This window comes from Aspergillus ambiguus (assembly GCF_047715705.1).
Source record: "Aspergillus ambiguus strain CBS 117.58 unplaced genomic scaffold BDV59scaffold_7, whole genome shotgun sequence".
Taxonomy (NCBI): Eukaryota; Fungi; Ascomycota; class Eurotiomycetes; order Eurotiales; family Aspergillaceae; genus Aspergillus; species Aspergillus ambiguus.
In genome coordinates, this window is record NW_027395520.1 from 1 (window position 1) to 20,462 (window position 20,462).

Below are 20,462 nucleotides of genomic sequence, written 5' to 3' on the forward strand. Positions count from 1 at the left end.
AAGGCGATATACTAATCTAGGCGACGATACCTTTTTATCTATACAGGAAGGCCAAAATCGGGTTCAGCAGCTTGATATGCAGTCTAATAAGTAGCCTAGTGAAATAACTCCAGTACCTCGTAGGCGAGCTCCGCAACGCTGCAGTAGCTGTGGGATAGTTGGTCATACGATTCGGAATTGCCCTAGTAAATAGCTATCTTTTCATATATTTATTTAGTCAAATATAATGGCGTTGGTGGTTGAAAAGCCTCATAAAGTAGGAATTTTGGTTGAAGGGGCGCGACTCGGTGGTAAGCGCGACTCGGTGGTTGATTACGTTAACTGTATAAGGATTAGGTAAGTAATAGGAATGAGACTAGAGTAAAGGGGGATTAGAAATATTATAAAAAAGCATATTCTTACCCTACGATTCTCGCGGGTTTGACTGCCCTTTTATACTTTCGTTAGTCGGCGAATTGCCGCCTTTATCGTATTATCGAGGGGAAGAACTGTTAGAGTAGAATTTACCCTCTTTCGGTAACTCCTGTATCGACTAACGTATTGATCTTTAGCCAGAAGGTCTGCCCGGAAATTAAGATAAAGCGTTCTTCGCCAACTATATCAGCCTACTGCGTCTAAAAGTCGTATTCCAGACCTCTCAGAGATATAAGGCGTCCGAAAGACGTATACGGTAATTTTACCATTGGTAAGCTGTTGAGGTGAGAGAGTACGCTTAACATGCACAGAGAACTATAGGTTAAGAATCGGCTATAGATATCGTAGGATACGACGCTGGTTAGCTACGTTCCCAGACTTGCGGCAGAATGTCAAAGAGAAGGATTATCCGACAGTACGGAAGATTCCTACCTTACCTAGGAACTCCCAGTCTCTATACATAGAGGAGAAGTAGGAAAGATGCTAGATACTATAATCAGCACGAGATTAAGTAAGAACGAGTATCTATTCTTACTAATTAATACAAATAACACAGGGTGTAATTCACCATAATCCTACAGATATAAGTAGCCCGACAATCGCCGTACGCGAGATTATATATACGGACAAGGAATACGGGGATAGTTAAGATACTAACGGAGCAATAGTTACCAATTAGTCGACCTGTCGGCGACCCCGACAGTGGAAAAAAGGAGAAAAGAGGAGATGTAGACGGCGCCATGCCAGAAAGGAACAGTGTTCGGATAACGCGGCATCTTAGGAAAGGGATAGTACACCGGAGAACGGCCAGATAGCAGGGGAGAAAGTAGAAGAGAAAGTGCGTCGTCTTTCGAGGGAGGGTGGACGGGGTTATATAGATCGTGCGGCAGGCATCAGGCGGCAGGCGGCGGGCGCAAAAGCGGCGAGACAGGGGCGCGATGCCCGAAACGGACACGCTAGGCCACAAGGGGCATTGGACTTCCCACAGGCAGCAGGCGGTGGCGGGCGGCAGATTCAGTAATCTAGCAATCCGGTCTGGGTAATACGTTCATGAGTAGAGTGATGGTCCTGAATTGACGCAGAGGTACTATCTTAAGTTGGTACTAGGGGAGCGATATATTTATTTTCGTCCACAATTTACAAATCATGGTGAAGTTGGAGTTTCGAGTGACGTGAGGAGTTCCATACGTGGTTGGTGAGCTAGCCTCGGAGAGCAGAGCATTTGGGCAAAAGAAAACCCGAGAAGAGAAACTCCTGCACTGTAAGCAAAACTTCGATGTGTAGACATTAGGACATATCCAATAATGAGGGCATCATACGCAATACAGCTATGGTTTGGAAGTTGATCGGTGGTAATAATCTAGCGACCGCCGCGAAATGATCCGTCACTTTAGGTTGGAGAGGCTCGATGCTTTCGGGTCTTTGGCGTATCTAATAGGTACCCGCTCCTTTATGATCATTTGGACCATGTAGAGTATCACCTCTTGTTAAGGAAATAAGGTTATAACTTAGTGAATCTGAAGATATGTAATCGGTTACAGTAGCGGTAGCTGAAACGTAAACAGCGCTATTAAACCTCATTAAATTGGCTTCATGATCACATCTTCAAGTCAACTGAAAGGCTGATTGTAGCGCCCAAGGTCAGACTTTTCTTCGAGTAGGGCGAACCAGAAGGGCGAATTCAAAGAAAGCGTGGGTAGAAGTTTGCTACTTGCAATTGGGTTTCACTTGGAGGATGAGTAAATTGCACAATATTTTGGTATACTGGCGCATCGAACTCAAAAAGTCAAAGACGCTCTACTTATGGGATAGGTATGTGGTGGCAACCCATCAGTCTGCTCCTCACCCAAAAGAGTCGAAAGAGAACTGTATTTTCTTTACTACAAGCATTAGCCTGCAGTGGACAGAACTGTCGGGTGGCAATAACTGGTAAATTGATCCAAGAGCAATATAACGATTGTCTACAGGGCTACACGAAGGTGAAAAAAGGTCGTAGATCGAGAAAGGCTGATATAATGGTCAATCTTGTCCTACACGCTACACTCCTGTTTGAGTGGTTCTAAATGATTTGGAGAATGACTAAGCGGCCCCACGCCATGGGCCATGGCAGGTCACAGATTGCTGCTAGTGGCATTTCTGTAAAGAGACTGGGTCCGTTTCATAGCCTCTAAGGCCTCCTCCTCAATTCGTTTGAGCAGCATGTCGCAGGTAGGGATGTCATGAATCAGACCAATGACCTGGCCGGCAGTCCATACCTAGAGCTGTCAGAAATTGCAGATGTTATAGCTTGAATGGAAGAAACCACTTACGCCGTAATCTGGGTCGCCGTTCAAGAAGACCTGACGGCCACGCTTGCCGCTAACATACGGCCCAACCTCAGTAAAGTCACCAGTGGTGCTCTCCTTCTCAACCTGAAGCGCCTTCTTGGTAACCTTATTCGCGAACATCCGAGAAGTGTTTTTCCACCGACGAAGTAGGAGGGCAGTATCGGTCTCCTGCGCGTTGACAATAGCTTCCTTAATCTTTTGATGGATAGGAGCCTCAACGGTGCACATAAATCGGGTACCCATATTAATACCCTCGGCACCGAGAGCCAATGCAGCAGCCAAACCCTGGCCATCAGCAAACCCGCCAGAGGCAATGAACGGTATACCAAGTTCTTGGCGCGCACGGCTAAGTAGGATGAAGTTGGTAAGATCATGCTCGCCGACGTGGCCCGCACACTCGAACCCGTCCATAGACAGAAAGTCAACGCCCATCTTAACAGCAGCCTTAGCATGGCGGATGGTGGTGCACTTATGGAGAACAATAATGCCGGCTGTCTTTAGTTGCTTGATTACGGGGCCTGGGCTATTACCGGCAGTCTCCACGACCTTAATACCCTCATCGATAATGACCTGGGCATATGCACCATAGTCAGGAGGTATCATGGCAGGAAGTAGAGTCAGATTCACGCCGAAAGGGCACTTCGTCATCTCGCGACATCGTCTGATTTCCTTGCGTAGGTCCTCGGGGGTGGGTAGGGCAAGTGCAGTGATCTCACAGTAGATGTTAGTTAGCACATCATCGCATTTAGATGTCGCAAGGTAGGGGATGCATACGAGTCCTAAGCCACCTGCATTGCTGACAGCTGAGGCCATTTCGGCGTACCCCACCCACTGCATGCCACCCTGGACTACAGGCACTATACCTGGTCAGTATTTTCAGGAAGAAAAGTCACCTACTGGTCGCATACCGCGTATGCCTAACTTGTGAGTCAAAACTGTGTTGAATGGCATCTTGTAACATAAAAAATTCTAATAGGGGTCGGCGCACTTCAACGGTTGTAAGACCTAATAAAAAATAGACAGAGGCAATGTCGGGATACCGATACTGAAAAGAAACCACGAGAAGAATGGAACCAGAAGATTGGACAAACGAGAATTAAAGTGGCCATCAGCCGAGGCTAAGTAATCATTGACATCCTCGATGAGCCGACATGGCCTCGGCCTTGTTTTGTCAGCTCGGAAGAGAAAAGAACGACAAATCAATGATTGCGGAACCGATGATGGTGAGGCGAATATAGAGCCTGAATGACTATAATATGCACGCGGCATTGCTTTGACCCCGAGTATTTGTCGTTCTGGATGCTGGAACCGAGCTCCATTGGGCCGACGTCGGGTCGGTTTACTGGAACGACTTGGCTACAACCGCCTCTCACTCCGGTCATGATCATCGCATTACACGACACAGCAAATCTAGGGCGCATACACTGACATACACATAGACGATCAGCCGGCGCCATATATATGGATTCTCATGCTCTGTTTGATCGCGGCACTGCCCAGGCCTCGGTTCAGTCTACTAAATAAAGCGCCGACTGAATCTCGGCCAAGGCCAGCTCAACAAAGTGTATAATAACGAAGAAGTAGGATAACTCCGGATTACTTGACTATTCTGCGAAAACACCTCCCGTAACGTATATCCCGCTTACAATCTACGACGATGCCGATATTCTCTCCATATCCTGACATTGACATCCCCGACATTAGCATTTGGTCCTTTCTATTCGAGCGAACAGACCTTCCCTACCCACCAAATCATGGTGAGAATACTCTACTATGTTTACTGGATTATAAATGCCCTGACGGCGCGATAGGTGTCTTCCATGATGAGCAGACGGGTCAACAATTTACGTACGACGACATCCCTCGCCTATCCCTGCAGTTTGGAATTGCACTTCGGCAGCGTTGGCAGTGGAAAAAAGGCGACGTGCTTGCCATATCTTCTCCCAACCATGTAATGGTGGCGCCGGTGGTCTGGGGATGCCATTGGGCTGGAGGAGTAGTGACGACCGCAAACTTTGCCTACACAGCCGAGGAACTTGCTCGACAGCTGAAAAATTCCAAGTCTTCCGCGGTTGTCACCACTCGTCAATTTCTTGCAACAATACAAAGGGCCATGGGCCATGCTGAAATCAGCTCAGATAAGGTTATTATTCTTGATGAGTCTCCTGCCCGCTCGGTCTTGGCATTCCCCGGATTCCTCGTTGATATACTGCCAGGAAAAGCCCCGGAGACAGACCAGGAGCAGATTAAGCCAAGCGAGGACTTTGCCTTTTTAATGTACTCTTCAGGGACCAGCGCTCATCCGAAGGGAGTGAGGCTTACCCGTCGTAATATTGTTGCGAATATCCTTCAATCGCAGTTGTTAAGCTCAGGGAAGCTTGACTGGAAAACGGATACACAAGTTGGCTTTCTTCCTTTTTTTTCATATCTACGGTCAGTACTCTATAGCGGTATGAGAAATGCCGTATCTCATATATTTAGGCTTGATTGGACTCCTTCACCATCCCATCTACGACGGGGTCTCTGTTGTTGTCATGAACGGATTCGATTTACGTCGTTTTTGCACCGCTATTGAAAAATACACAGCAACGACTGCTAACGTTGTTCCCCCGGTGTTGTTGGCTCTCAGCAAAGAGAATGTAGTTACTGCTTATGACTTGACATCGTTACGCTTCATTCATTCGGCTGCCGCCCCTCTTACGCATGAGTTAATAGATGCTGTTGCATGCCGCCTCAAAGTCAAGGTGCTGCAAAGCTATGGATTAACGGAAGCCAGCCCGGCCACCTTCGCTCAGGTACGGCTCTTTTACCCTTCTAAAAATTCCATCCAGATTAACGGTGTTAAGATTTGGAATGATCCTCATCCGAAATTAGGCTCTGTGGGGCACATTATGCCAAGCATGACCGGCAAGATAGTGCAAGTCGATGGCGACAAAGAGCTTCCGCCCAATAAAACTGGAGAGCTTTTCATAAAAGGACCAAATCTCTTTACCGGCTACTATGGGCGCCCAGTCAACGATCCAGAGCACTTTTCTCCAGACGGCTTCTTCAAGATGGGGGACATCGGCTACGTGGACGATGATGGTTACCTCTTTATCACAGATTGGATCAAAGAGCTGATCAAGTACAAGGGATTCCTGGTCGCACCAGCAGAACTAGAAGGTGTCCTCCAGTCTCACCCCGATGTTGCAGATGTTGCAGTTACTGGAGTATTCGATCAGAGCCTTGGTACGGAGCTCCCGCTTGCCTACGTTGTCCCAAGTCCAGGAGTAGCTGCAACAGATGTCACAGCGCAAGAATTGCAGGACTGCATAAAGAAACGTCTTGCTCCTCATAAGTGGCTGCGGGGTGGAGTTCACTGGGTGGAGCAAATAACCAAAAGTAATGCGGGCAAAATCCTCCGACGAACGCTGAAAGACAAAGCTAAAGTCGAGTGGCGCGGACAATCGAGGCTGTAAGAGTCTATAAATATAATTATTAGGGTATTATTATTATTAGGGTATACGTTGTGCCGGTTAGCGGGGCGCCGGAAACCGCGCCCATTGAACCGCCGTTACACCTGCAGATTTGAGTGTCCAAGCCCTGTTTGATGGGGTAGATATACTGAAACTTGCGATGCGTTGTCCTATCAAAAGACAGTCTATGTCTAAAACAGAGCCAAGGAGCCGCACCATGGATGTCTTCGGCTTCTCCGGCCCCAGACATGGGCGACGCGCTATGGACTGTGTAATATTCTGAGTTTATTGTGGGCTTGGCATGTTACTGTAAAGTGCAGCCTAGATTCGGAAAATGGTTTGCATTGAGTCTGGTGAAAATGTTTCCATCTATCGATTAAGACCTTTACAATTTAGATGTCATACTGCTTCTGGGATGCTCGGCTGTTGCGAACTTGTTGTGTTTTCGTACCCCCTTCAAACACCTAGTACAGATCGTGGCTGTTATTCATAAACATCCTCTGAATCAAAATAGAATGCGCTAGCCAATTGTTAAATCTTTCCCGCCCGAGTCTTCACACTATCCATTCTCTGCCCCTCATCGTCCTGCTCCGCAACCTCCAGCACCGGGAATTTTGCGGGCATAATACGGCGAGTCGTTGAGCCTGGAACGATAGAGTACTTTGAGAAATCGGTCACGCCGCACTTCTCACGGAGGAAATCTTCATCTGTGTCGAGAAGTCCATTTACAGTGGCTGCTGGGGCACAAAGCATCCCGATAATGGCATCAGAGAAGATTGTATGTGATACGTCAGCTGGTATGTCCCGTATAGTAGTAATCCAGACTTACAGGCTTTCTGAGGTCCTTCTTGTAGGACTTGTCCTCTGATTTATTAAATTCGGTAGCAGCTGATTCAATAGACTATACTATAGAATTAGCTTGAAACATTCCAAATCAGACACAATATGGAACGTACTGACGCAGGCCAAATTCCTGTAATAGCCATATTCTCTCGATTCTGACGAATGAAATCCATCGCCAAACCCTTGACCAGAACGCTCATGCCGACCTTGCCTATTTCCTCATCAATGTAAGTCCTAGTGACATTCTCTGATACGCTTATCAACCCACCGATAGCATAAGCTGTCTTTCCCCTAAAGAATCGCGAATAAATTGGTGGCGAAACCACGATAATCCGTCCGTTCCACTCATTCTTCTCGAAATACGGCAATGTCGCCTGCACGGTTGCATATAGTCCCTCGGGGTTAATCTGTTGCAGAAGCTTAAACCGCTTCAGAGGGGTATTCTGCACGGATGACCACCAAATTGCCCCAGAGTTGTACACCAGGACATCGAGTTTACCGAAGATCCGCACAGTCTCATCAACCGCATTCTGGATCTGGGTGGCGTCGCGCACATCCACCGCAACGCTGGCAGCCTGCCTGCCAGCTTCGCGGATCTCGCGCTCCACTGTATTGATTGTTGATGCTGAGGAGTTAGGGTCTGGCGGGAATGGAATGGCCTTGCTAGCGTCTGAGGTTGTTTAGGCAGCCAGCATAACTGGGTTTTGTTAGCTTGAATTGCCAGTGGGAGCGGGTTGCGGCACCTGCATAGCCGCTGTTGGCTAGATCGATAGCTATTTGTCGGCCAATCCCTCGGGAGGCGCCCATGACCAGGGCAACAGATTGTGGACGTGACATGTTTGATGTTGTTACCTTGTTCGATACGGAAGTCTGGATAGATTGATTCTGGGTATGAACACAAATATATGTATGTGTACGGCGATCCTGAACCAAACGTTATCCCGAAAGCCGAGATTATTCTATCCAATATTTGTTTGAATAATAGACGAACCAGCACGCCTGGGCCGGAAAGTAGTCCTTTAGCTACATTAACCCGAACCATCCGAGGGACCGACATCAGATCGGTCCCGAGGCCTAAGGTGAGAGAGGCCTGGGGAATTCACTTAGTAATCTTAGGATAACAGTTACGGCCATACCGAAATATTGCGAGACTAATTATTTAGCTAACGCTCTAGATAATCATGACCTCAGTAATATACTATATGACCAGCTAAAGAGGAACCAGACTGAAGGATTCAAGCAGGTAGCATGCAGTTAGTTCATTAACGCTAATGTATAGTAAATACGACGCTTGCTTGACATGAACCATGAAAAGGAAAGGACATAATTTAGAAGACTGTGAATCATGTTGTTACTTGATGTTCTTGCTCGGGCTTATAATTGAAAATTCGATATCTGGCGTCTTTGTGTTCACAAAATCTAGAGGGAATTAATGAACTATATCTTGATTGTTGACAAAAAATTCGTTTCAAAACTGACATGCTGCGCGGAGGCGGTGCGGTCACACCCCGAAGACAGAGCCGACCCGACGTCGGCGATAACGGTAGAGAGGTTATTTCAGCCTTGGTTCTTCTCACCCTTACCACCCTTAAGAACCTATAATAAACCCATGCCCGGAGCATGAAGCACGAAGCAAGGCAAACCTTGATAGCTAGAAATAATCTAACCGGTGGGGCAAGCGAGAAAGGGCAAAAAAAAAAAAATAAGATGGCTAAGAGAGTTGAGTGTTATCTTGATTGCGGTATGTATTCATCAAATTAATTAACAGAACAATTCTAACACTGTCAATGGCAGTCTCGCCTTACAGCTTTTACGCCTTTTCCTATCTCCAGAAAAACTCATCCGTGCTAGAGACTCTAGGCGTTCAGATTGAGTATATATGCCCCTATTATAAGTTCTATAATAGATACTTATGTATATATACCATTACAGGTATTTTCCTGTCTTCTTAGGTGGTATCAACGTGGGAAGTGGTAAGCCCATCCCGAACCTTCTCCATTCTACCTAGCTGGGAATCAATATCAGCTAATAGAGGAAAGGGAATAAACCGCCATGGACCCTCCCTGCAAAAGCGGCCTACGGGAATTTCGACGGCAAACGAGCCCAGAAATACTTCGGATTTGACTTCGAGGTGCCCTCCTTTTTCCCTATATTGTCTTTGCTGGTATCTTCATTTCTTTGGCCCAACAGTATTATACAAATCACTAAAGCAAAGGATAGCCCCAAAGAGCGCTGACTTATATCAAAAAAAACTACTCCCAATCCACCCTCGAAGCAGCCTTCCACGCCTGCTTTGACACAATGTGGAACGGCCAAGTGGACATATCGAAACCGAAGCATCTGACCACTGCCCTATCTAAGGTTTTCGCTTCAGAGGAAGAAGTGCAAGATATTATTGCAGCTGCGGGTTCGCCGCCAATTAAAGCTGCTCTTTCAGCTGTGACAGAGCATGCGGTGAAGGAGCTTGGCGCATTCGGGTGTCCCTGGTTCTGGGTGACGAATGGGGAGGGCAAAGGGGAGCCATTTTTTGGGAGTGACCGATGGCATTTCATGTGGGAATTCTTGGGGTTGCCATTTGAGGATATTAGGCTTCTACCATCGTCTGGGAGTGTGAAGCTTTAGCTATCGCCTTCTCTCGCTTCGTCTGGTTGCGTAGATGACGTATAGCTACAGTATCCGCGAAATTTTCACATATGCCCAATAAATATATAGGACCAAAGATATTATTCCTGGAAGGAATGGTACAATACACTAAAAGATGCTACTATCTCTTTGCGATTCCTTGACGCTTACACTCTTCTTTTTACCAGTATTAACCCTTAGAGCAAGAAATCCACCCACTCGCGGATAGCGGACTCCATAAATGATTAAATGACCCCGCAAGGGAAATCGGCATCTCCACGCCTAAAATGCATGACAGCATCGTAACCATGTAACCAAACTGAACTCATCATTTAACCGGGTCCATTTCCACCAACCGCACAAAACTATCCTCATCTCCCCGCTGTGGCTTTGCACCGTAATCCACAGAGTAAGCCACCGTTTTGGCAATGCCGCTCTTCTGCGCCCCGATAGGCCCACTGTTCGCAAAAATGCCACGTCCGGAGGGCGTGGTCGGCTGTGGGTACGATGTCCCGGCCGAGCCACCGATGACACCCGGGAAGAGGTGGACAAACATTGCGCGCGTGGTGGGCAGACAGGCACAGAGGACGGCGATCTGGACCTCGATGACGGACCAGTGGACGATCGGTTGGAGTTGGACTGCTTCCATTAGCTAGTGGTTGGGACTGATGGGATAGAGGACGAAGATGTACCGGTGGGATTACTCCCCCAGCGGTTGAACCAAAATACCACAACCCGGAGGATAGCGACGACCGTGAGACTGACATCTTCATCAGCAGGAATTCAGGCCAAGCAGTGAAAAATAGACGTACACAAGACCCATGGCAAACATAATACCGACCCCGGCCTTCTTCCGGGCACTCAGGTTCAGCTTCAGAATCTCATAAACAGGCATCAGCACCATGACTGTGTCAACACCGATGTTGACGAACGCGTTGGCAAACGTCGCCGTCATAAAGTCGATGCACGTGCCCGGCTCCTCCCCCGCCCAGCCTGTCCATGCAAGCCGCGGAGGCATGCAGCGCAGCGAGTCGGTCAGGATCCAGGTCACAGCAATGGCTACGTTCAGGCCAATAATAGTGTATGTCGTGAAGCGGAAGAGGCGGGACTGGAAGATGCGGAGTAGGAAGAGACACACGGAGATTTTGGACAGAGAGATTTGCGCTTTGTACAGAATGACGAATCCATAGAAGCGCTCAAATAATTCTTAGCTTTTGGTACGGGGAGAACGGGACATTGACCCACCTTGTAGAGAGCCGTGATGTTTTCCATTGGGACGATGTCCCACATGTTGCTGCCAAAGCCGTAGTGGATCACTGGACTGTCAATATAACACCTTAATGTGATAAAGCAATAGTCTTACTGGAGGCATTCAGAGCGAACAGGACGATCGCCAGGATCTAGGATGATTAGCTGAAGCCTGTTGGACGTGTAACGATAACTCACTTCAGCTACAATAATGGTGTAGTCATCCACTCCCCATCCGCCACCCAAACCGATGGCCTTGGCCATCATGCGGATAAAGAACAGCAGCGTCGCCAGAATCAGCGGAACAAGCGTCGCCGCCCCAACTTCAGGGTGGCCTTTGTGGTACGGCAGATTGCACTGACGCGAATTTGCACGTTTCGCCACTGGACTCAATCAGAAAGGGATTGGGATGTGGCAAAATAAAGAAGGCATACCCAAAGCTTCTCTCCCCGTGCAGCTAGCCGTCACGCAATTCGTGATGGTCGTCTGAAAGTCATTGTCGGCACATAGGCACGACGTAACTGTGGAAGTGCACAAGGTTGAATTTTCCGCCAGTGTCTGCTTTTGACAAATCGCCTATCTCAATTAGCACGGCCAAACTATAGCCTGTAAAGGATGACCTACGGCACAGCGAGGCAAATCTGGATCTGTGGAATCGGAATTGGAACCGACAACACCCACGACCAACCCCAGGATACCCAACAGCACAACCCGCTGGAGCAACATCTCAAGACAGGGCGGGCCAATGGTGACGATGCAGCGGACTGAAGTGACGGAACTCGGAATCAGCCCATTCTTGCGTCCACAACAGATTCCGAAGCTGGGGCGGCTGTCAAATATGGGGAAAGGCAGAGCATGTCTCAGGCAGGTGTAGATTTTTCGCAATTTCCTGGCCCACTACAGAGCCTGTCCACTCGGTGAACTTCCTATCCTTCAGCAGAATTGAGCACCCAGCAGCCCAGACAACTAATGCCAGTTGCATACTGTGATCGCCGTTTAGTGCCACGGCTGGAAGGTCCATTCGTTCCGATTGGGGCTAGTGGTTGGAACGGGCGGATCCGTGGTGACAAGGTACCCGCTTTTATAATATGTTAATTTCGTTTCGCCGCTAGCCCAGGGTTAGGTGTCGTTGCTAGACTCTCTATGGCGGACAGGCAAGGCTGGGCAGACCTCAAGCGGCTTAATTCAGGAGGTCTGATCCGCCGAGAACTCAATTAGCTAAGATCTGGACAGGTGGATTGATCTCGTGCTACAGGAATCCTAATCTGGCTCGGGCAGATCATTAATTAGTTATATTTCTCTTCGTGTCTTCAGTTATCCGAAGATCACCATAATTCGCCAGAAACAAAAATAAAGGTCCGTCAAGTTGACGCCCGTCACTCGAATATTTGAGGCTGTGGCATCCAAAATACATGAGATTGTGGCTACCGCTGGGTTCTCAGCTCTTGGCCAGGTCCACTCGCTCCACCAACACGAGCCGTTAATAATTTCGACCAACATGCCGGGATAGCCAATACCGGTTTCGCCATTGATCAGGGGCCGCTATTAATATCCATCCATGACTGAGCTGTAGCTAGTAGAAATCGCATCAGAATATAAAAAACGTTGCCAACTCTGTTTCCTGTTCATAGCACCTGATAAAAGTCTGAAAGGGAGTATCAATTACGTAATAAGTAATTAAAATCATACTTTCTAATTTTAGCACAGAGGTAGCATTTCTGTACATGGAATAGACATTGGTGGAGCTCAGGTGAAAATGATTATGAAAGCATATTAAACTCCGATAGGTTAGTTAATCAGGTATTTAAACTTAGGTAGAATGTAGGGGATCGGGCTTGTTAAAGGCTGAAGGATCACACTATGACTTTAACTTCAAAGTCTCGTCCAGGCACACTAAACCACTTTTCGAAAGTTCGTAGTCGAACGAACGCCAGTGTACCAATAAATTAGGCTCCATTAAGTATATTGCGTCATGTTCGGAATTTACTCCTTATTAGATTATATTCAATTCCTAGTTTGTCTTACTCTTTAGCCGGGTCCAACTAAACGAACATCTCGTAGACTATTTTTCGTAGGGCTGCGGTAGCCGCGGGAGAATGAGTCTAATAAAAATTCCGTTGACAACCCTCTGGAGGTCGAGGACTAATCGCATGCTGGCAGAGACTGCAGATCTAGACTATAATATCTTTTCGTACGGAATTAGGTCCGTCTGGTAGGCAACGAATATATATATATATATATGCAACGTTGATTGGGTAGGAGATAGACTGGCTAAGGAAAAGTAGGCCGGCGTAACTGTGCGTTATTTTATAGTCACAAGTCTTTTTATATATTCTTTCTGATCACTTCGAAGTTGATAGACAGATCGCTAAATCACAAGACAACAAGCTCGCTAGGCCCAACAGATCCTTTCGGAGCCTCTGGCCTGGGTATCACTTCCTTGTCAATCAAATACCAAGATACGTTCGATACATCAAGATAAGTCTGCCTATTTTTGAATAGTCAGTCAGTCTACCGCTTGGTATTCGACTGAGATGGATCAGGTGTCAATATCCGTCCCATAGACATTGCATGGCTCTCCTACCAGCGACAGGGGGCTGCGAAACCCCATGTGAAATTTGTCCCATCTGAGGCTTTGTACACAGTTCATACGGACTGTGCGTCGACGACTTGCGGATCGTCGACGTTGGCAACCATGGTGGCGCGGAGGTGGCAGGGTGTATTGTGCGTTGACCCCGGGTGAGGTGCTTGAAGCTGCATCAACAACGGCAAGTAGCCCAGCACTCGCCACTGAGGTGTTCACGTGGGCAATAATGCTATAATACCGAAAGGATTGTTTACGGTTCGTTGCTCTGCGTTGTTTGTAACTGCAGACATCTACGTCTTTTACCACTCGATTTCCCGTCCTAGTCAAAACCCATCCTTGTTAACGACTAGATCTCTTTGCGTGGGCTGCAATCTGCTACCCAGTCTGAGAATTCCCCGAATTTAGAAAGCCTATGTCATATAATGTCTGAATTGTGCCGGATAGTGGAGCACAGAAACTGTGTGGAGGATAGGAAAGAGGCCATTGCGGGGTTACAGGGCGGAAAGGGAGCAATCAAGCTGCTATCAGAAATGGGCTCGAAGGATGCGGTAGGCACGAGTAGGTATGTGCTAGGTAGTAGTGGGTTGAACCCCGAAGATTCACCTTATTTGCGGATGGAGAACTAGGGGTACCACAACATGGGTAGCGACCAACGCGACGAACGAGGACAGCCGAGCAACGCGAGATTAACATACTCCGTGGAGATTGTCAACTAGGAGGGGTGAACCGAGCAGATCTTGACAATACGCCTGATAAAATCCCGAGCAGACGTGACGATCAATACGGCCAGGGAATGCACACCCAGAAAGAGATGTCTAGCCTCTGAGCGCGGTCATTGTCCCACCCCCAGGTTGATACCAGGCAGTCCCCGACAGAAGCACTGATGAGCATGTCTCAGACTCCAGCATCCTCTCATAAAGTCTGAAGTTTAACCGTCCTCTCCACATTGCGGATCGTTGGTACTACCAATGTCCTGATTATATTTTCGGTCTTCTGGGGGTCCTGCGGGTGGCGTCCCGACTAGAATTAGGCTCTACCGGACCTATGGTTCTTGGAGGCACCTCTCACACTTAGGCATGAAAGATCGCCCCAGATTCTAATCAGGTTTTATTCTATCGACCGACCGCTCTACCAGCTTGTGAAACGCCTTTTCACAGGTGTCCTCCGAGCGCAGTTAGACCTTACCCTGAAATCCGCCTCTAGTCGACCCCGGACGTAAACCCAAGGAGTAACAGCTGTGCAGTAGCGCCACGGAGAGCGACCAGGAAGGAGTAAGTTGGACTATGAAAGAAACAACCATGGATTATATGGCATTATCTGAGAGCTAATTCTTGGAAAGGTGAATCCCTCTCCAGTATCGTCAGCTTCTCCTTAATAACCAGAGGTAGCTGGGTTCAGAGTGAAAGCTTAAATCAGTATGCTTCGCCACTTCCAGCGACGTTCAAATCATTCATCTTCGCTTCACGTCTAGGTTCAATTTTACTTTGGTTTACAACAAACATGACCCTCCCCAGCTGAATGGTTTGAGCCATTATTTCTGAAATCTAATCTTCCCAGATCAGTGTTCGAGTAGATTATTCTTAGGAAGCATTGCTGTTTTTAAACCCTGGGAAATGAATGCCCGGCTATATTAATAACTTCCTCCATTGTACCTGTCCAGGGTCGCCAATCCCTTTCGGTTGTCAATAATTTACCTTCTGCCTCAAATTATTCTGCACCTTCTTTCTCCCAGAGCCGCCACCTACCGATAATTTCAATGCGTGAGGAATGGTGCTCACGCCCGAGGGACCCTGATGGGCTTGTCTTGGAAGCATGGGGGCAAGGTCTCATGGTCGGCTCGTTACTCATAATGGCGGCTGTGACGCTGGCAAATATGAAAATGCATGTTCTTCTTCACAAGTTGATTTTGGCAGAGGTATTTATTTATTTATTTCACTACGCCCCCAGTCAGCCTGGTAGTCCTAATTCCTATCTTATTTGGATGTTAGCTGCTCGTCGCCATACCCCACGGCACATATATTTTTGTGCATGACCCAGCATACGGGTGGTATCTGTCATCCACAGCAATTGGCCTGAGCATCTCCTGGAGCCTCCACAACGTGATCGCGTGGATCAAGAACAAGCCGTTCCTGTCGCGCAGAGGATCCATTTCTTACATTGCGACTGTCATCCTCGTACGGCCGTACTGGGTGGTGGGAATCTACGCCAACTTCACTTACTTCAATAATATCAATACTATATACAAGACCACAAGGCCCATGGAGCCACTCTTCCGGTATGACCGGTGTTTTTTCTAAGCATTATTTGATATCTGTCTCCCACTAACAATCGAGAAACTTCACTACAGTGATCCATGGTGGATCTTCACCACGACCTGCCTCTTTTGGATCATAAAACGAGAATACGGATTCAGCATTGTCGAACTCGTGGTAGTCTCACCTCGATTCGGAATAATGCTTGTATCCATGTGTCTTTCTATCATCTTCGTGATTGTCGAAACCTGTAGCGTCCTGGGTGCTTTCCATACAGCTGGTTTGCCCGCGGCATTCAGCCGTTCTGGAAGCTCTCGTTTATCCTCAAATGCCTATGTGATACAGTGATATTGGACGATTTCAAGACTGCGCTGGACCATATCCGGGCTTATAGGTTCCAGGTGATGACGCTGGGAGATGCAGATGGCTCGTTCTTCAGAGGCGGCAGTCACCAGCAGGGCGATTTTGAAGCTCAGAACTCCGTGCATCTGGCGCAAAGCGTCTCATCACGAAGCACGATGCATAAGTACCGTGTGTCATCGTGAGGGATAATATTGGGCCTCGGAAGTAATGTAAAAATTATTGTTATTTGTGGGACTGGCGCTGGTCGCAACGAGGTATTTGCTACAATGACTGGCTATTAACTGCCCGCCAAAACAAATCAATAGCCCATAAACGGCCAGGTCTCTAAGGGGCGTTCAACTCCCTACTGCTACTCCATTTTCGGGACATGCACCCCGTGGCACACGGGAACACGAGGAACCAGGCCAGTCCGCGGCTCCCGGTCTAGGAACTAGGGGAAGGGCGGAGACGGCATACCAAGAAAATGTATATATACAACTCGAACGCGTCAAATTTTTAAAGATGCAGACATTTTGCGCACTTCATCCGCTGAAACAAGTGTGCCTCCACCCACCAAGGCGGCCGAGTGAAAGACTCCAGCCTGAATATGATCCCGTAGCAAGCCAATATTGGATGACCGCACTCCTCCGCCGACAATGATATCGGGAGCACGACAACAATTCCTCATATCCAGCTCCCCCTGGCGGTTCATCCACCCCACCAGAGTGACTAACTTGTCGATGCATTCCAGTGCGCTCGTTCCAGAAGGGCCCCCACTAGTCAAGATGGACGTGAAGCCACAATCTCTGATATCACTCAGAGCTGCGTCCCACTGCGTTTCAGGGATCAGATCAAAGGCACGATGAAAGGTACAAGGCCGACCCTCAGCTCGTTGGACCAGCTCCGTATTCCGGGCTACATCGATCAACGACCAGCTTGGGTCGCCAGAATTCTCCGATGTATCGTGTAAGATGCCGAACACGAAACCATCCGCTCCGAGCGCCTTCAGCGTGCTAATGTCCCTTTTCATCCTCTCAAAGTCGGCAGTATCATAGCAAAAGCTGTGGGAATTCGGCCGAATCATCACATACACCGGGATGTTGGTTTGTGACTTCAGGCTTGCCAGTGTCGAGGACTCGGGAGTGAGACCGCCCGAAGAATTGTCTTTGCATAATCTAAGGGATGGTGAGTCATTATGCATGATGGCATAATGTAAACTAAACTATCGCGAAACAACGAAAACCTACTCGATACGATCAGCACCGACAGCTGCAGCAATCACAGCGGATTTAGGATTGAAGCAAGCGATTTCCAGAAGTGGTCTTTTAGAGACCTTTGAGGCACTCATACTTGCTGCATCCCTATAAAAAGTAGTTTAAGCAATGGTTTTGGCTGAGTTGATAAACAATAGCCGAATTTGATGATGACAGGCAGTCGTTGAAAGCGGGGATACACACTCTTAGGCGACCTCCACGCCAATTTAGTCAGCCAAAGTCATAACGTAACGTATTCGGTAACCGAATGGGCCGTGTAAACGAGTGGGCCGCCTCCGTATTCCATACTAATCAGTCACTTTTTGAGCTCTTATATCTCGGCCATAACTTATCTAAAATGCTTTATATTTATCGAATAACATATTGAAATACATTTAATGTTAGTATTCAAGTCTTATAGGATAGCAGTCCGTATATATAGAGATAATATATATTACATTGTAATTTTTAGTAATTTGTCTAATACTAGTATTTTAAGCTACCAAAGCAGTTGGCAGAGATATAAAGTAAAAAGATATGTTCTAAGGTTTATATATAGCTTCTATATATTCACTGTTATAGTATAGCTAATGATGGTTGAGATATGAGAACTCAAAAAGTGACTGATTAGTATGGAATACGGAGGCGGCCCACTCGTTTACACGGCCCATTCCCTTACCGAATACGTTATTGGGTTGAACCACGTTCAACTGGGACCCTGTAGACTCGCCTTCCCGTCGATTTAATGTGTTATCACATAATCTTACTCACCAACATGGAGACTTTTTTCATCTTTCTGACTCTGTTATTCTCATATAACAAGAGGTCACCTTCTCAAATCCCTGCGACTTCTGCTATTAAATTCAGTCGACCGGAGGCAACTTTAACAGCGTTTCAATTTCTGAATACAATGCTATACACACAGAATTCTAGAAGCACAAGCACAGTTATCTCTTAAATGTCACATGGAATTCCACTCAACCTCACTTCACACCCTTTTTCTTCTTCCCTCGATCATCAAAACCACGAAGTGGCCCAGTCCCAAGCAGATTCCCCTGCATCTCTAACAGTATCCATAGCATCTTCGATGGCCTCTCCAGTCTGTTCTGCGACTTTCACGATCCCTTGTTGAATTAACCACGCGTAAAACTCGGTGCAACCGCCCGCCGTCTGAAAAGTCGCCTTAAGCGCGTCCCAGCTTCCAAAGAGCTCCGGCAGGCTGACCGTGTCAACGATTATGGCCCAATCGGTCGGGGGCAGTGCACAGACACCGCTGTCGACGTAGCAGCCGGGGTGCGTTCCGAACGCATACTCCTTTAGACCGCTACAGGTTGTCGACTTGGTCCCTGTGCCATACGGAACCAGTGCGCGCTGAAGGCACAGCATCGTCTTGGTAACCCATGCCTGGCCATCAGTAGACAGCTCTGACGTCGTGTCCGTAAAGGCTTTGCAGTAGTGCAGACCATAGCCGATGGGGTAACCGTCAGAACCGCAGTGGAATTGTCCCTCAAGGCAGCTTGAGTAGAACGTGCAGGAGTTGGGGCGTGGGTTGGTGCAGATGGTGCTGTTTGTTGCCGCGGCGCGGCCGAAGAGGCCGCTCTGGCCACGACTGGGGATGGCTGCTGCGCAGGCGGTAAAGAGCGCGAGGGAATAAGAAATGAATCTCTTCATATTGATCTTCTTTCTAATACTTTTGACGCTTAAAGTGATATGATAAAGTCGACGTACGGCGCAGGAAACCAGCATTTATCATGACAGACATACTCTATATTTGTTGTTTTGGAGACAGTTAGATTGACGATCATGTATAGTCATACGAGAACCAAGAGCGTGGCGCAGTTCTACCTTATACTCTAAGGATGGGTACTGTCCCAGAGCAGTAAGGACTGGCCGCGCACGGCCCGAATCGCGACAAAGTGACAATAATAGAACATGCGTACTTTTTAGCACGAAGCTTACAACGGCAGTTGTACGTCCGGGGAAATGACGATCTACGCCCAATACGAAGGATAGAGATCTTAATATCTCGTATCCGATTCTAGCCGTTTTGTTCGCCCGTTTGAGAGTTTATTATCGACCTGCAGCGCCCATCAGGCTCATCAGCGATTATTCTTCTGGAACGTTGCCAAGTCACTAAATATAGCAATAGTCTCTCTGCGAGGAGAATGAAATTGAGTGCTGCAGGAGAGATCCTCCATGGCAGGTATTGTCAGACGTATGGCCGTATTTTGACTTGACTCTAGCGGTACAGAAGTATGGAGAATGTGGCCGTCAGTTCTATCTGTAATTCCCACCATCTTCTGGACTGCAGTAGAGACTTAAATTCTTCTAAAGCTATCGATAAAGTGACCATATTTAGGTGCACTCGGTGCGGGTCGGGTACAACCCGCAGGGTCAAAAAACAATCCGCGCGGGTTGCGGATTCTTAAAAATATAATCTGCACCGCACCACAACCCGCATAGATTTACTGCGGGTAACCGCGCGGGTTAAAAAATGCATAAAAATACATAAAATTCATTAATTTTACATAAAAATCTATAGATTCATAAGAATAATGAAATATATGAATTTTATGTAAAATTAGTGAATTTTATGTATTTTTATGTATTTTTTAACCCGCTCGGTTACCCGTAAACCGCGCGGATCCTACTATTAGAACCTGCAATCTATGCGGATGATAGATTCTCTAGCCCGCACCGCACCGCTGCGGTGCGGGCTAGAGAATCCGCGCGGATTTGCGGTGCGGGTTGACAACCCTATTCCTGCGAGATGTCGTAGCTGAACTTGACCGCTATTTTACATGGGAAGTTGAGCGAGAGCAGTAGTTTACAAGTTAATTCTGGTTGATAAGAAGCTTTGTGTGTGTTGTGAATAATACGGCGAATGGCATTAAATACCAGCGGTGGGAAGTGGCGGTAAGTACGGGGGAAGTGATGGGTAGTATGGGGACGATTGGGACGGTACGGGAAGTGATGGGAGCAATACGGGGGGTTGTTCCGGCAGTATTTGATACCAAGAACGGGCGAATCGGGTTTAGCAGCGGGAGAAGTGTGCGACCCTCGTGTTATTCGCGGCCGGAGCTTGTATAGGCAGTGATGGCCTCTTCCGACCGTCTAAA

At 47.6% G+C, this 20,462-nt stretch overlaps 7 protein-coding genes across 7 annotated transcripts; 1 reads left to right on the forward strand and 6 right to left on the reverse strand.

Moving 5' to 3' along the window:
- Positions 1-346: 346 nt before the first annotated feature.
- BDV59DRAFT_173540 (uncharacterized protein) lies at positions 347-1,247 on the reverse strand. Its single transcript, XM_073688920.1, has 3 exons — positions 950-1,247; positions 852-897; positions 347-747 (listed from the first exon to the last, which is right to left on the reverse strand). The coding sequence occupies exon 1, from the start codon at positions 1,154-1,156 to the stop codon at positions 953-955; it is 204 nt and encodes a 67-aa protein (XP_073550012.1). The 5' UTR covers positions 1,157-1,247; the 3' UTR covers positions 347-747; positions 852-897; positions 950-952.
- A 1,278-nt stretch (positions 1,248-2,525) lies between these two features.
- BDV59DRAFT_211609 (NAD(P)H-dependent flavin oxidoreductase) lies at positions 2,526-3,744 on the reverse strand (the record flags this gene model as incomplete). The annotated part of the gene is made up of 4 exons (XM_073695841.1): positions 3,650-3,744; positions 3,516-3,598; positions 2,724-3,452; positions 2,526-2,669 (listed from the first exon to the last, which is right to left on the reverse strand). The coding sequence occupies exons 1-4, from the start codon at positions 3,690-3,692 to the stop codon at positions 2,526-2,528; spliced, it is 999 nt and encodes a 332-aa protein (XP_073550013.1). The 5' UTR covers positions 3,693-3,744.
- A 654-nt stretch (positions 3,745-4,398) lies between these two features.
- On the forward strand, positions 4,399-6,199 carry BDV59DRAFT_211611 (acyl--CoA ligase; the record flags this gene model as incomplete). Its single annotated transcript, XM_073695842.1, has 4 exons — positions 4,399-4,498; positions 4,553-5,191; positions 5,223-5,536; positions 5,573-6,199. The coding sequence occupies 4 exons, from the start codon at positions 4,399-4,401 to the stop codon at positions 6,197-6,199; spliced, it is 1,680 nt and encodes a 559-aa protein (XP_073550014.1).
- A 528-nt stretch (positions 6,200-6,727) lies between these two features.
- BDV59DRAFT_191782 (uncharacterized protein) lies at positions 6,728-7,876 on the reverse strand (the record flags this gene model as incomplete). The annotated part of the gene is made up of 5 exons (XM_073691945.1): positions 6,728-6,990; positions 7,022-7,097; positions 7,153-7,250; positions 7,308-7,709; positions 7,783-7,876. The coding sequence occupies 5 exons, from the start codon at positions 7,874-7,876 to the stop codon at positions 6,728-6,730; spliced, it is 933 nt and encodes a 310-aa protein (XP_073550015.1).
- A 1,949-nt stretch (positions 7,877-9,825) lies between these two features.
- BDV59DRAFT_152089 (CFEM domain-containing protein) lies at positions 9,826-11,770 on the reverse strand. The gene is made up of 8 exons (XM_073687370.1): positions 11,534-11,770; positions 11,344-11,485; positions 11,108-11,292; positions 11,025-11,061; positions 10,907-10,977; positions 10,474-10,856; positions 10,354-10,421; positions 9,826-10,300 (listed from the first exon to the last, which is right to left on the reverse strand). The coding sequence occupies exons 1-8, from the start codon at positions 11,633-11,635 to the stop codon at positions 9,990-9,992; spliced, it is 1,299 nt and encodes a 432-aa protein (XP_073550016.1). The 5' UTR covers positions 11,636-11,770; the 3' UTR covers positions 9,826-9,989.
- Positions 11,771-16,486: 4,716 nt separating this feature from the next.
- On the reverse strand, positions 16,487-17,522 carry BDV59DRAFT_173549 (copper homeostasis protein CutC). Its single transcript, XM_073688921.1, has 2 exons — positions 17,338-17,522; positions 16,487-17,265 (listed from the first exon to the last, which is right to left on the reverse strand). The coding sequence occupies exons 1-2, from the start codon at positions 17,436-17,438 to the stop codon at positions 16,599-16,601; spliced, it is 768 nt and encodes a 255-aa protein (XP_073550017.1). The 5' UTR covers positions 17,439-17,522; the 3' UTR covers positions 16,487-16,598.
- A 521-nt stretch (positions 17,523-18,043) lies between these two features.
- On the reverse strand, positions 18,044-19,143 carry BDV59DRAFT_173550 (uncharacterized protein). Its single transcript, XM_073688922.1, has one exon. The coding sequence runs from the start codon at positions 19,087-19,089 to the stop codon at positions 18,361-18,363; it is 729 nt and encodes a 242-aa protein (XP_073550018.1). The 5' UTR covers positions 19,090-19,143; the 3' UTR covers positions 18,044-18,360.
- Positions 19,144-20,462: the final 1,319 nt, after the last annotated feature.

Coding starts and splice junctions, on each gene's coding strand:
- BDV59DRAFT_173540 (XM_073688920.1), bottom strand. CDS start 1,156: ATGGCGCCGTCTACATCTCCTCTTTTCTCCTTTTTTCCACTGTCGGGG.
- BDV59DRAFT_152089 (XM_073687370.1), bottom strand. CDS start 11,635: ATGTTGCTCCAGCGGGTTGTGCTGTTGGGTATCCTGGGGTTGGTCGTG. Junction 11,293..11,343: donor CACGGGGAGAGAAGCTTTGG/GTATGCCTTCTT, acceptor GATTGAGTCCAG/TGGCGAAACGTGCAAATTCG. Junction 10,301..10,353: donor CTGGGGGAGTAATCCCACCG/GTACATCTTCGT, acceptor TAATGGAAGCAG/TCCAACTCCAACCGATCGTC.
- BDV59DRAFT_173549 (XM_073688921.1), bottom strand. CDS start 17,438: ATGAGTGCCTCAAAGGTCTCTAAAAGACCACTTCTGGAAATCGCTTGC. Junction 17,266..17,337: donor GTCGGTGCTGATCGTATCGA/GTAGGTTTTCGT, acceptor ACCATCCCTTAG/ATTATGCAAAGACAATTCTT.
- BDV59DRAFT_173550 (XM_073688922.1), bottom strand. CDS start 19,089: ATGCTGGTTTCCTGCGCCGTACGTCGACTTTATCATATCACTTTAAGC.